This window comes from Protopterus annectens, chromosome 5.part0 (genome assembly GCF_019279795.1).
Source record: "Protopterus annectens isolate FY-2018-M chromosome 5.part0, PAN1.0, whole genome shotgun sequence".
Taxonomy (NCBI): Eukaryota; Metazoa; Chordata; order Ceratodontiformes; family Protopteridae; genus Protopterus; species Protopterus annectens.
The window spans coordinates 1290377733-1290392504 of record NC_056735.1 but is presented as its reverse complement, the minus strand read 5'-3'; the positions used below and the strand labels follow the sequence as shown (position 1 = coordinate 1290392504).

General features: G+C 37.2%; 1 protein-coding gene across 1 annotated transcript in view; it reads left to right on the top strand.

Annotated features, from left to right (window-relative positions):
• The window catches only part of LOC122802354 (ankyrin and armadillo repeat-containing protein-like), a 1115117-nt gene that overhangs the window by 353725 nt on the left and 746620 nt on the right, over window positions 1-14772 (top strand). The window contains exon 8 of the mRNA XM_044071991.1: window positions 4036-4216. Coding sequence (XP_043927926.1) covers window positions 4036-4216 — 181 coding nt within the window. The remainder of the gene's footprint in view (window positions 1-4035; window positions 4217-14772) is intronic.

The window sequence follows — 14772 nt, the reverse complement described above, 5'->3', positions numbered from 1 at the left end:
GGGAGAGTAATGATTTGGCACATTTTAAAAATTCCCTACAGAGCACACTGTCAGAAATATTGGGGAAGCAAATGGTTATAACTAAGGAAATTATTCTTTTGAGTTGGACACTGAATCTAAAATGCCTAGACATAGTAATGCTTTATTAAGTTTAATTCTGCTTGCTGTCAAAAAAAATCATTTACCAGATAATGGAAAATAAAACCTAAACCAACTGTATTTTAAATATTGAATATTGTAAAAGAGATACAACAACTGGAAGACTGATCTTTAGAAAAGGGAAGGAGCAAATTACTTAGAAATAAATGGCATTTGTGGGAACAATACATGCAGAATAATGTTTAGGAGAAGGAGTGAGGTTTAAGGGAAGGCAGGCTTTATGTAATGTTGGAATAAAAGGCAGTTCTTATAAAGAAAGAAAACATGTAATGTAATGTATAATGTGTGCAAATGGAAAAATGTTAATATTGTTTGTTTTATTTTCTGTTAATGTATCTTTGCTTATGTCTTACGTGCTAACTTAATAAAGGTGTTAAAGAACATAAAAATTGCCACTGAAAGCAATACACATTTATTCTGCTGCACATATACATGGGAATAAGAGTTGTAGCAAATGGTCCAGTGCAGTTTTAAAAAGGAAAGAACTTTTGGTCTGACCAGTATTCATGTTTAATGAACTAAAAAACAGGTTTACACAAAGAGATAAAAAGGCAGGCTTTCCTTTTCTGGCGGCAAGCTAGGGACATTATCAGAATTGTGACAGTTGCTAGCTGTATTATAATGAAGGGCACTGTTTAGAATGAGACTTAAATAGTTTGAGCACACACTGCTTGGAAGATATATGTTTTCTATTTGTCCTTTGCTATGACAGCTAATCAGCTAAATCTGGACAATGACTTTTTGTAGAATAGTTATGTGTAAAAATGCTTAGGTGTAATGAATCTTTGCTATAAGACATGGTGACTGCAGCCTCTAGAGTACTATGCAATGATATTTTTATTATTTATTTATTTTACATTTGTTAACTGGGAAAGTCCGACTGGACACATGTCCATTTTCAGCAGAAGCCCTGGGAGAAAAGCTCCAGTTACAAACTTACACAAGTTTATTAAAATTTACAAAAACTTAGAAATACTTACAAAACTTACAAAAAAATGACAAAAAATTGCAAAAGCTTACACAGATTTACAAATTTTACAAAAGCTTACAAACTTGAAGAAAAGAACTTAGAAATTCCAAATCTGAAATACGAACTACTAGATCAGCTGGTAGCTCTGTAGATTAAAAAAGATCTATATTATATATTCAAAGCTTCAAAATTTTGAACCTCATATGTTCGACAATATATGAGCAAAACTTGAAACCTAGAATATATAATAAAAATTAAGGAAAAAAAAAAACTTACCTTAACACTCTGAGCAGGGGGGCAAGCCCACACCCCCCCTACTTAAATATACCAACTCTGAGACTGCACTTCAGTGCAGAAAAGGGAAATTTTCCCATTCTGTGCATATGGAGCCATTGCCTTTCACCTTCGAACTTTTCAAATTTCGATCATATGGTGTCGACCATATGACATTCGAACTTTGAAATGTTCAGCAATTTAATAGGGACCCAATTAAAAAAGCTATTGGATCTGGTAGCATATGTAATAAGGTCTTAAAGCAACTGAGAAGCATTATAGGGAGCCCTCAAGTATGCCATTAGACAAATTCATGAAGAATGATAATCCTGTGAGGAACTAGAAGAAAGACATGTAAATTTAAAGACTGGGGGGTGGGTTTGCAGGTCAGTAGTTAATGACTATAGGTCAGTTAGTTTAGTTTTAAATGTGGAAAAATTATGGAAAAATATATTAACATTCCCCTGAACAGACTTGCCGCAGCAAGTGTCACAGTAATTAACAAATGTAACCTTCCATCAGTTTTTAGTAAAATAATGTTAACACATTAAAGAAGGTCATATGGTTTGGTGCAGTTTATGTTGAATTCTCATGTACAGTGATACTTTATGTAATTAGACGTTAATCGGGCTTGTTATAATATTCATTACATTTAATAACAATGTCGATACGTGTTTTGTATCTGATGCACTAAGTCCAATAAAATAAAAAAGCAGTAAAGGTTAGGTCTGAACAAGGATATTCCACAAACATGAGTGTTAAGCCTGTTTCTTTTCAATGAATACCCCACAGGCTTCATGCCTGCTACCTCTGCCATCTGTGACATTTACATTGATAATCTGAAAACTGAAAAAAATTTAACCATCATCAAAGATCAAGACAACCTTTAGAAAAGTCTGAATGCTGCAGACCAATGGGTTCAATTAACAACTTAAGTATTAGAGTTAGTAAGACTAAGGCAATGATGCATGGTACGGAAAGTGCCAGTAAACTAAAGGGCTTGGAAATCATTATTCACAATAATTTGTCATTTGATCTTCAAGAACAATTACGAACAATTTGTTTTTAAAACAATTGATCAAAATGTGCAACACTATGAATCCCTAAAGTAGCCAGCTCTCTTGGCATAGAGGGATAAAGTCCTGGCTGTCGCCCAAGTGAGCAAAGTTCAAATAGTAGCCTGGGCACTGCTGGATCTGGTATGAGATGAAGGTAGGAGTAATGTGGCCTTGTCATCTCACCTCTCTTCAGGGATGAAGGTAGGACACATATCCATGGACTCATTCCTATTGCATAATCCTTGGTAGAGACTAGAGATTCAACAAGAGCATTAACTTCAAGAGGGAAGGGCAAAGCAGTCTTGAGGGGTTACATCAACCATGGATGTAAGTGACATAGCTTCACGGATGCCCTTTGCACAACAAACCCTGGGATGGTTGTGGGCATGTAAAGAGTGGTTAGGGTCTTAAAGGTTCAGACCCCCCCCCCCAGGCTCTTATGGGGAATGTCTCTGTTCTCTGATTCTTAGCTCTTACCGTCTGGAGGAATGAATGAACTATATGGAGTAGTAGAAAGAGGTGAGCTTGACCACCCAGAGGCAGGGGGAAAGAAGAAGGGAAGTCCTGAAGTAATCTTGTTAGCTCATGTTTGGAATGTAGTAGTACCTAGTGGATCCCTCATAAAAGTCACATGCCTAAAACAGAAAAAAAAATCAATGATTATGTACTAGAAAGCTAGAAGGAATGTCAGGTGTAGGAGACATTCATATGGTATGCAGAGAGTGATTAAATTCTTAATAAATTATTCTACATTAAATACAGTAGTAGTTTAACTTTAAGTCAAATTTACATATTTATTTTGGGACTTTACTGTGCGTTGTTAGCAGATACGGATAAGTTATTTTGATTTCTTGCTTAATTGAGTGATATTATTATTTGGGGAGCATGTTGTGTCATTGAACATAATTTTGGCAAACACAAAAATAACGATTGTTGTTTATCGAAATTACTTTCGACAACAGTGTAGTTTGCTTTGTTCTGGCCTGTTGTGTGACCTCAGACTGGGTATATATAAGCCCATGGGGTGATGAGGGTGTCCCCCCACATGGGAGGCAGCAGGGCTTGCCCCCTTCCCTGCAAAAATAAAACTTGAGTTATTTGGCAAAGCTGCTTTTGGCAAACAGTTGTCATTTTTTTTCTGTTGGCTGAAAACTATCTTGACTCGACATGAATCCAGTTATTTGCATGCAAATAAACATCTAGCTCTACTTCACTGGTACCTGTTTTATATAGATATAGTATAGCTTTCGTTTATTCATTGCAGACTAATCATTGTGTTCCTTTGCCACTTTCCCAAAACATATTTGGAGCTGGGTTTATGTTCAGAATGCTTCATTGGTGAAGCATTATAAATAAGTTAAAGCAAACATGCTTCATTGATCTAACAAAACAGTTTTTCTAGGCTGTATTTCTTAGAAAAATACATGGCAAAAGACAAGGAAAGGATTATGGATCAGTTCAGTCATGTTGCTCAATGTTGAATTAGACAGGCATTTTTATGTTTGTTAATTATTCCCTAGTGAATAAAAGGGCAATAATGTTCACACTCTGACAGCAGTACTTTTGTTATTTCAGTTATTACGTGATCTCTATAGAACTTGAGACCTTCTACCAACAATTTAATAGGACCCAGTGGTGGACTGCCATGAGTGATGTGATGAGGACTCATAAGTCTAAAAGGCTTCCAGTAAATGATATACAAATGCATGAGCTTTTCAAGAAAAGATATGGCAATAAAAAGGCTATTAAATGTAAGGTAAGCTAAAAATCACAATATTAAATGCAGTGGATCTGCTTTAAACTGAAATTGATATCTTCTTGTAGCTGATCACTTAATAGAGGGCTATGACAGAAGTAGGACAGAATCAGCACAGACGAAGTGCAGAATATCTTTTTTCTATTGTTTCTTCTGATATAAGCTGAATGTAGAAAACATTGCTCTTAACTTTCAGCTCTACCATAAAATAGCATGGTAGCCTTCTGTAAGTGCCCCTGCTCTCCAAACAAGAAAAACAAATAAAAACCTTTTGAGTAAACAGCCCACGCTTGTTCAGCATTTGCTGCTTTAGCGTTGTCTATAAAATACTTTCAAATCTGAACTAAAGTTTAAACCCTAATTTCCTTTAAGGATTTTCTTCTGCAAAATGTCTGTTGGACAAGATGGAATGACTTACCTCACTTTTTTTCAGAAAACAATACCACAGAGTATCTCTTACTATGCAATAATGTTCATGACAAGTTAAAAATGGAAAGCTCACACACATACATATGCCAGTTTTTATATAGGAAGTAAGGACAAACCAACTTCACATTTATCATAATTTTCTACTCTACAAGATGATAAACTTCATTAAAATCTGTTAAAGCCCCAAATGTCAAGTGAGAAACTTTCAGGGAATATTTTTCTGAAAAGTATTACACATTAATTATTTTGCAGAATAATTTCTAGGCATTAGAAGGGAAAAATCTTCTTCAGCTTGAGTTGCTGATACAGTAAATCAAAAGATGTGGGTTTACATACCTGTTGATTTCTATTTCTTGATTGGTAGTTTCCAAGTAGTGTTTATCTTTTCTGTGACGAATCGAGGTTATTGCATCCGCCCTAGTAAGGTGCAGGCATACATGGTGGAAGGCTGTCTTATGCAGCCTATATTGTTCCTCACTTTTTCAGTTCTTTTTTCATATTAACAATGCTTTATTTTCAACCAGTTTATCTTATGTAATATCCTGTACAATCCACGTGCATGGTGGCACTTTTTTATTTTTCTGCAGTGGCTGACCATTTATTTCTGTAGCGCAGAATTATAACTTCTAATAGCAGGTTGCCCAGTACTGGAGATTGCTTGTAATCTTATACATGTTTCATTTGTTTGGTCCATGCATTAAATATTTCTATCTCCCCATCTATTGCATTGATCCTTACACTTTAAAACAAGCGGTATATATTCAGATCCCAAGCTTCCATTTTCTGCCACTACTTTTCTTGATGTACTCCCCAAATACTCTATTCAAATTTAGTTGAACTTTATCATTACACATTCCATATTTTATACAGCAAGGTAAAGTCCTATCATGAATTTCTTTATTGTTATATATACCGTAGCTTCAGTTTCTATGTACAAAACCAACCCCCCTCCTGCATTTCTAATCTTTCTCATATTCCTATTTACCTTCATGTCTGGATCCCTTTATTCCTTTCCCTCATCCATGGTTTCCACCTTGCTTTCATTCTATCTAGTCCATTTTTTCCTTAACAACTTTCATTTTCTCACTTTCTTCTCACTCTACTCTACTTTTGTAATTCACTAAATATTTTCTTAAATTTTATTATATGTGGAGTTTCCCTAAATTTCAGTTTCCTACTTGGCTGTCAATAATATCAGACTATTGCTTTCACATCCTTTGTCTATTTCACAATTATCCACCTCAGTAGCATCATCTCTTTAGTGAGCATATGCTTCTTACCTGTCTCTTTCCCTGTAAATTCTGGAAGTCCTGTTTTTACTACCCATATTTCCTGTATTCCCAGAAACATGCTCTCAGGACCCCATTACTTGCTCCTCACACCTCCAGCAAAGACCACTTGCCCCTGGGTAAATATGCAGTTTGTCTGGCATATAAAAGCACCTATGTAGGTATTTCCATATAAAATTCTAAATTGCCTCAATTTCTTTGCATATCTAAGCATAATACACAATTCCTTCCATTCATCCCTCATCCTGGGTTCGTCTGCTCTTATACTCTAATCTGCCCTCATTCTTTCACTTTGTTTCTGCCCTTAATCAACTAATGCTTTAATCCACTGCTAGATTTCCTTTTCTTGTTGGAATTTAATTTCTTGACTTTTCCATTAATTCTGCTCTCTGCTTTCTGTAGCTTATTTCTTAAATTCTCCTTATCCCTCAACTTTTCCTTCATTTTCAACTTTAATCCAATATATGCCATTCCCTTATGTCACCTGGTGCTGGTGGATAGCCAGCGAGCTCACAGACAGTACCCAGGAAGTTAGAATTGGGGAGTCCACCTGTACAAAGAGGCCAGTCACAAGCAGAGTCCCTCAGGGATCAATCCTGGGAATTTCTCTGAAGTCAAGGCCAATGTCAGTGGCCTCTGACTGACTAAATCTGCAGATGATCGCAAGTAAGGAGCTGTCATTGAATCACCCACTAATGCAAATGTTCTCCAGGAAGGGCTGACACAGACAAACAATTGGTGTCAGAGTCATGGACTAAAACTAAATGTCAAGAGATGCATAATAGTATCCTTCAGGACGTCATCCACCCCTAGTAGTTATCTTGTTAACAACACACCCCTAAGAGCTGACCCAGTAGTCAGGGACTTGGAGACACACATAGGCAGTAATCTAGCCTTTGACCATCATATGTCTACAGTATTGAGGAAATCATTCTATGTTGCACAACTTACAAACAAAGGTATGGCATTTAGGTCCATGGAAGTCATTGCTGCACTGTATTCGGCATTCATCAGACCTCTCCTGGAATACAATGCCCCCTTTAGTATGTACTTAACCAGACATATCCAACAATTGGAATGGCCACAGAGGTTTCTCAATAAAAGAATACAGGGCATAAGTAACGTGTCCTATGCAGACGACCTCAAGGTCCTATCTCTGTATTCTGTCTCTGACAGGCTGTTGAGGGGAGAGCTATGTCTAGCATACAAGGCATTGTCACACCCCACTCTGATGCACCTCCTGCATATCCACAAAACAAACATCACCAGAATAACCTGTTCTAAAAACTTAAACCTTACCTGTGATATAAATAGGACCTGCTGGAGAGACAGGTATATAGCCCAGAGGCTATCCCTTCTCTGAAACTGGCACCCCATCCATGTGAAGCAGAGCTCCTCCCTAACCCAATTCAAGTGCAACTTGGACAACTGGATGGGGAACAGGAAATTCATCCCTAGTTTGGCACCTATGTCTCTAATGGACACAGGCAGCCTGTAAATAGTTCATCTCCCAGGCCACTTGTTGTAAATGTTTCACCTCCCAAACCCATGCTTACACTCATCAAGGGTATCAGAATTTGTCAGAGATTTGGGATGCATGGCTAGGCTTAAAAAGGCCCTTGTGGTTGTTATCCTAGTAAACACCCATGAACCTATGAACTTATTTTGTGCTTCACTTTATTCTATTCCCACATCTTTTCATCCTCCATCATAGCCTCACATAACTTTGTTTCATTTCCTTTTTTAGCCCAGTCTCTTTCTAATACCTGCCCTTGCTCTCAAGTCACTCTGTTTTCCCATGTTTATCAGATATATCCATTCCTTCCAGTTTGTGATGCTCTTGGCATTTGTTAATTGCCAAACTCAACTTTAATATGTGTGTGTGTGTGTGTGTGTGTGTGTGTGTGTGTGTGTGTGTGTGTGTGTGTGTGTGTGTGTGTATATATATATATATATATAAACACACACACACACACATATAAACAGATATATATATATATATATATATATATATATATATATATATATATATATATATATATAAAACACACACACACACATGTGCGCATATATTTCCTTTTCTTGTCCAGAGGGGAGCAAAGGCAGATGGAAGGAGTATTTCCAGCAGCTTCTGAATGAAGAAAACCCCACAGAAGCTGTACTGCCCCAGAAATAGCCTATGATGAGAGAAGAAGAGGAGCCCACCCTAGAAGTAAGAACAGCACTAAGGAAGATGAAGTCAGGGAAAGCAGCAGGCTCAGATGAGGTGACAGCAGATATGATAAAGATGCTTGGTGAGATAGGGGAGAAATGGCTCCTGAGGGTACTCATAGCAGTGTGGAGAGAAAGCAGTATCCCAGATGACCGAAGAATAACCATACTAATGTTAGTTTACAAGAACAAAGGGGATAGCCACAACTGTGGAGAGTACAGAGGCATCAAACTCCTACTACATTGCATGAAAGTTCTGGAAAGGGTGACTGATAAATGGATATGCCGAGTAGTAGAATGTAAGATGGGAGATGCGCAGTTTGGATTCAGATCAGGATGCAGCACAATTGACCCGATGTTTGCATTGAGCCAGATACTTGAGAAGAAGCTATTGATAAGGAGAGAGTCCAACTGACCATTCCTAGACTTGGAGAAAACATATGACAAGGTCCCAAGAAAGCTGATCTGTGCAGTACTGCGGTGGTTTGAAGTCCCAGAAACATTGATAGAATTAGTGCAGGCTTTGTACAAGGACCCAATGACTCAAGTATGAACAGTGTTCAGCCTCACAGAGGGGTTCCCAGTGGGAGTACATCAAGGTTCAACTCTGAGCCCACTGCTGTTCATACTGGTGATGGGCTACATTAGCAAACAAGTTGGAGGGGACAGATCAACAAAGCTGCTGTATGCAGATGATGTGGCAGTGCAGGCAGTCTCTGAGCTAGAACATCAGCAAAGGATAGGAGAATGGAATGCAAATCTGAAGGTAGATAGGATGAAGCTAAGCACAGATAAGATGGTGATAATGGCAGCAAATTGGGGAAATCAGAATAAGCTGAGAATAAAGATAGAAGGGAAGATAGTGGAACAGGTAAACAGCTTAAAGTATCTGGGAGGGGGTAGTTGAGGAGAAGAGAAGTCTGAATGAAGAGGTCAAAGCTAGAATCAGAGGGGCTGCACCCCATTGGCATAGAGTATCAGATGTAGTCTATGACAGAAGAATGCCTAAGAAGCTGAAAAGTAAGGTGTACAAGACAGTGGTGCGACCAGTACTACTGTATGGTACAGAAACCTGGGCAGTAAAGGCAGAACAGCTGAAGAAGCCAGAGGTGATGGAAATGAAGTGCCTGTGAAAGGTGGTAGGATGCACATTGCAGGACAGGTGAAGAAATGAGGAAGCCAAAGTAGCTCCAGTTGCAGAACATAACAAAGAGAACAGATTATGGTGGTTTGGGCATGTGTAGAAAAGCAGAAGACCATCTGGTGAGTAAGATTTGGGACAGACAGGAAGAAAGTAAAAGGAAGCAAGGATGTCCAGCAAAGAGGTGGATGGATTGTGTGAAAGAAGATCTGCGACAGTCAGGCATGAGTGTTGAAGAAGGCAGGAGTGTGGCACTGAATCGAGATAGTTGGTGACAGTTAACACAATAACCCGACCCCATGTAGAAAAAATGGGAAAAAAAGGGGCTGATGATTTTATATATATATATATATATATATATATATATATATATATATATATATATATATATATATATGTGTATATATATATATATATATAATATACGTATAGTTAATTGGTTCATACCAGGCTAACTGCCCTTGCAGGTCATTTTAAGCCTAGCCAATTATCCCATTTGAGAATCAAACCCTGTATCTTGTGTCTGTAAGGTAAGCACTTTAACCATTGTGCCAAACCCTACCCCCAAAATTTTCACTTTCCTTTTTCCTTAGATTTATGGTTTCATGAGTTCATAGCTAATTACCAGGCTAGCTTTCTTAATAGGCCATTCTAAGCCAAGCCATTTTTCTTCCCAAAGATGAGAATCAAACACTGTACCTTGTGTCTGTGAGTCAAACACCTTAACCATTATATTAACACCCAATGACACTCCTCCCCCTCCTCATTAACTCCCACATTCTCTTCTTGTCTTCATTTTCCTTTAATAGCAACTTCGACAGGATCATACTCATCCATTTTGTTTAGTAAGAATCACCTTGCATGAGGTAAAATATTCTAACTTGTGTCACTGTATAATATTCATATAAGTTTAGAATCCCAATCCCTCCCATTTCATGTGGCAACATCAATTTCTCCCATGTCACTCTTGCCCTTTTAAACTTCCAGTAAAATTCTGTCATCTCTTTTGTTTTTCTCTTCTGAAAGTTCAGCCCTGAGGTGTAACAGTATGCCTTTCCTGCATATAAAATCAAAGGTATTATTAACATTTTCATCACTAATAACTTTAAATAATTTCACTGGCCATAGACGGCATTTTCCATTTCTTTAACACAGTAATAATATTGCTTCTACCTTATCTTCTCTCTCATTTCCTCTGTTGCCTGTTCAACTTTAGGTTTCATCCATATACTCAAGTACCTCATCTTTTGATGCCTTTACAAAAATGGAAATTCTTGCACTATATCAAAGGAGGGCACACAATTTATACTTATTGATTTTGTTTTCATTTCATTCCATTGATTTTATTTCTTGTTAGCCAGGCAATCCTTAACCTACCAAATATACTCCACACCTGAATCTGGGCTAGGCACGTATAGTATGAATTATCATCTATAAATAGTGTTATTTTTCTTCCATATCTTTATATATATATATATATATATATATATATATATATATATATATATACATATATATATATAATATCAAATAATAACCTTGCCTAGTGCCTCTCCTTATCTGTATCTTCCTGAGAGCTTTCCCTTAGATTTTATTTCTGTCTCTGCAGCTACATAAATGTGAAACATCATCTCTATCCAGTTTTCTGGAAAGTTCATATCTCCCAGGGTAGATCTAAGAAATCCCCAGTTAGTTCTTCTGCATTCTCTGCCTTCTTTGTTTCTACCAAACCATTTACATTCCAAGATAATAAATTAGTGATCATTTTATCCTTTCAATCTACTAAATATGTCCTTCCCTCATTCTTTAAAGAGATCCACGGTAAGAATATCTTATATGTTTTACTATCCCATTTTTGCCGATCTTGTATAATGTGTTAGGTTATTTCTCTTTCCACTATCCACACTGTGTGCTTTCTCTGTGTCTGTCACCAAAGCACCTTATTTACATTGCTTCCCCTCTTTGTCAACCTAAAAACTATCGTAACTATATATAAATTTCTTCCGTGATGCTATCCATTACCCATGGAAATAGTACTTGCTTTATTATAGTCTCACCACCACCTTGATCCATTTTACTTGGTAAACTCCACATTTCTGGCTCCTCCTCACCTCAAAATGGCATATTTTTTTCAACCCAATTTCTGCTATATGCACTCCTTTTTCCCCTTCTGCTCCAATGATATTTCCTTCCAACGGTCTTCCTACTCCCCCCTCATGTCATCACCTGGCATTAGTGACATTCAGTTTCACCTCAGTCATTTTATTGATCATAATTGGCTTTATCTCAGCTCAATTTAATGTCCCTGCATTCTCAACCCCACCTCTTCAGATCCTTTCATATGCATCAAGTAAGACCCTTTCTAATCTTGAAACTCTATGCCTGCCCCTCTCCTCACTGATTGATCCCTTGACATAGGGTAGACTTATTCTCTCTTCTTACAAATTCCTTGAATCACTAACTAATGGTACTATATGCCTAAGATTTGGTTATTCACTCATTTTCATGCCTCACAGATACCTCTCCTTGCTGTCCTATAGATCAGCAGTCCACTTTTCGACTGATCATAGTACAGGTGTGGGCTGTAAAATCTTCTGTCATACCTGTAAGGTAGAACATTCATAATGGTTACAAATCACTGTCCCTTAAAGTCATTGCATATGGCCAGTAGACAGAGTGATAAGCTTCTCAGATAGAGCTTGGGACTACAGTGCTAAAGTAAGACAATCTAGTACATGAGTGGTTCCAAAAATGCAAGAGCAGATTGTCTGTCTAGAGAGTGGAGTAGGTAGTGAAAGTAAATTAAATGTATCATCAACTCAGGCTACGAGTCTTCTGCTATCTCGAGAAAGTTCACTTGAAACACAAAAAAAGGGAAGATATGTGAAAAACTGTATAATACCCACAAATTTTCAGTAAAAATGCAGCAACAATATAATGTGAAAAAGTTGCATAAAACCTGCAATTGTTTTATTAGAAAAGATGCAGCAAATATGTAAAATGTGACAAAGCTGTACATATCAAATAGCTGTTTTTCTGTAGAAATGCAGCAAAGCTTTGAAAATGCAATTTTCACACACACACACACACACACACACACACACACACACAAAAAAAATACAAACACTTCCCTTGTTTCCTGTTCCAAATAACTCAACCCAAAGCATAGTTGCTTAGATAACCAGAGCATTCTAGTTGTAAATAAGGTAACACAGTCTTTGACAAGAAAGAGTAAGCAAAGGAGATAAGGTGTGTGTGTGTGTGTGTGTGTGTGTGTGTGTGTGTGTGTGTGTGTGTGTCTGTGTGTGTGTGTGTGTGTGTGTGTGTATGTGTGTGCATAAATGCAAAGCAGAGTTAGCCAAGATACAGCTGCTTTTGGTAATGCAACAGTGAAACACACTGAGCTGACATTGTGGTGAATGAATTCTTGTAGAGACAGTGTTCATAACCCTGCTCTTTAGGTGCTCACTTTGAAGCTTATTTGGATATGGTTAGTGCTGGTCATATTCCAAGGCAGCAGTGTTTGATTCCAATATATGGGCATCTTAGAAACATTGTAAACTAGCAGGAATATTTATAGAACCATCCCTGACATATGTATCCTTACATGGTTCATGATTCTTTATGAATTCCAGGAAGCATTTCTTATCTGTTACAATCCAGTTTTGAGATTATATATGTATAGCATTATAACTGTTGTTCATTCATGCTATTTAAATGTTGTCTTGAGATCATATAAAGAAATATATAACCCTTTATTAATGTGCAAGTTCTCCAAACAATAAAGAATTATAGGTTGATGTAAATGCAATTCATAAGTTAACTTTTTTAACTATTTGAAATGTAGTACAAAAATTATATTTATCTGTCTTGAGTACCTCTGATCAGTTGTGCCACTAATTTGTTTGGCATAATAGTTATGAATGTATTGTCAGCTAAATTATTTCCTGTGACATAGTCACATGAGTATACAATATTCTGTATGTACATCAGTTAAATCACTTAAATAAGCTGAAAAATAACTTTATTTCACCTACAGTTAATATTTTCTAGTACTTGGAAAGATGTTGCAGCATTTTCAACTAATTATGTGAATATCAAAGGTTAAGGTGTTAAAACAAGTACTACTTTATATTTATATATGTCCATTATATTAAGAATTTAGCTACTAACTTATATGTACAATGTAGCATATTTACTCCTTTTCATTTTTCCATATTAAATCATTTTTTTTGAATATCAGATATGACATACAGTTATTTGACATGTCTTGAATACAAACTGCAACTATCAGTTTGGAAACTTTACTCGTGCTTTTTCAGTCATCTGCAGTTTTGGATACTCATGTATCTGAGCCCAAGTTTAGTGATAAAACAAACATAGAAGATAACCAAAACCCTAATGCAAATAACTGCGGTACATTACTAGCTATTAGTAAGTGGAAAACCTTTTGTCACAACCCCCTGAGTTCTATCTCATAGTTGTTTACAAGTACAGCCTGTAATGAATTCATTACATTACAATTATTTATGACACTAGTGATATTTAGTAAGGCACAGTAACATATGCTTTAGCAATATCTAACTTTGCATGGACAAAACAAAACAACAAATTAGAAGCTTGGGAAAAAAAAACAGAATTTACCATTGTTGGTAAACTCTGAACTACCACACAGGGTCAGGATCAGGCCACTCAAGCACACAAGCACACTTGAGAACAAGTGGTGATTAATTCTGTAAAATACCCTGTAGTTCAAAATATAACTGAAACAGAAGCTTCATTCATACTAGAATGAAGAATGACTGGAGTTAAGCTGCAGTAAATCACATTATTAAATTTTGTGCATAGTCTGTGATCTTATGCTTCATAAGAATCCCCAGTAGTGTGCTCGCATTCCCTTCAGCAAAAGTTACATCCTGTGTCTTGGCCAACCTTTAATCAACCCAAGGCTGTCTTGTTGCCCTGCACTGTGAGACTCTGCGTCGGTGGAACACTAAAGTGCTTTCAGCTACACTAGTTCCCCTCAGCAAAAGTTACATCCTGTGTCTTGGCCAACCTCCAATCAACCCAAGGCTGACTCGTTGCCCTGCACTGTGAGACCCTGCGTCAGTGGAACACTAAAGTGCTTTCAGTTACACTAGTTCCCCTCAGCAAAAGTTACATCCTGTGTCTTGGCCAACCTCCAATCAACCCAAGGCTGTCTCGTTGCCCTGCACTGTGAGACCCTATGTCAGAGGAACACTAAAGTGCTTTCAGCTACACTAGTGTATGTCAGAGTTGTATTGTATTTAATTTGTCCTCCAAACTGAAGACTGTTTCCCCTTTCACTGTACGCGTGCACACTACTGGTCCCCCCCCCCATTTGTCTCTTCCTATATGACTCTTAGGTCAATTACTTAAAACTACTTTCTCTTGGAAAAAGTTTACCTATGTACCTGCAGCCCATACTTCTTTTGTTTATTCCCTGCAGAAGTGGTGGTCCTTTT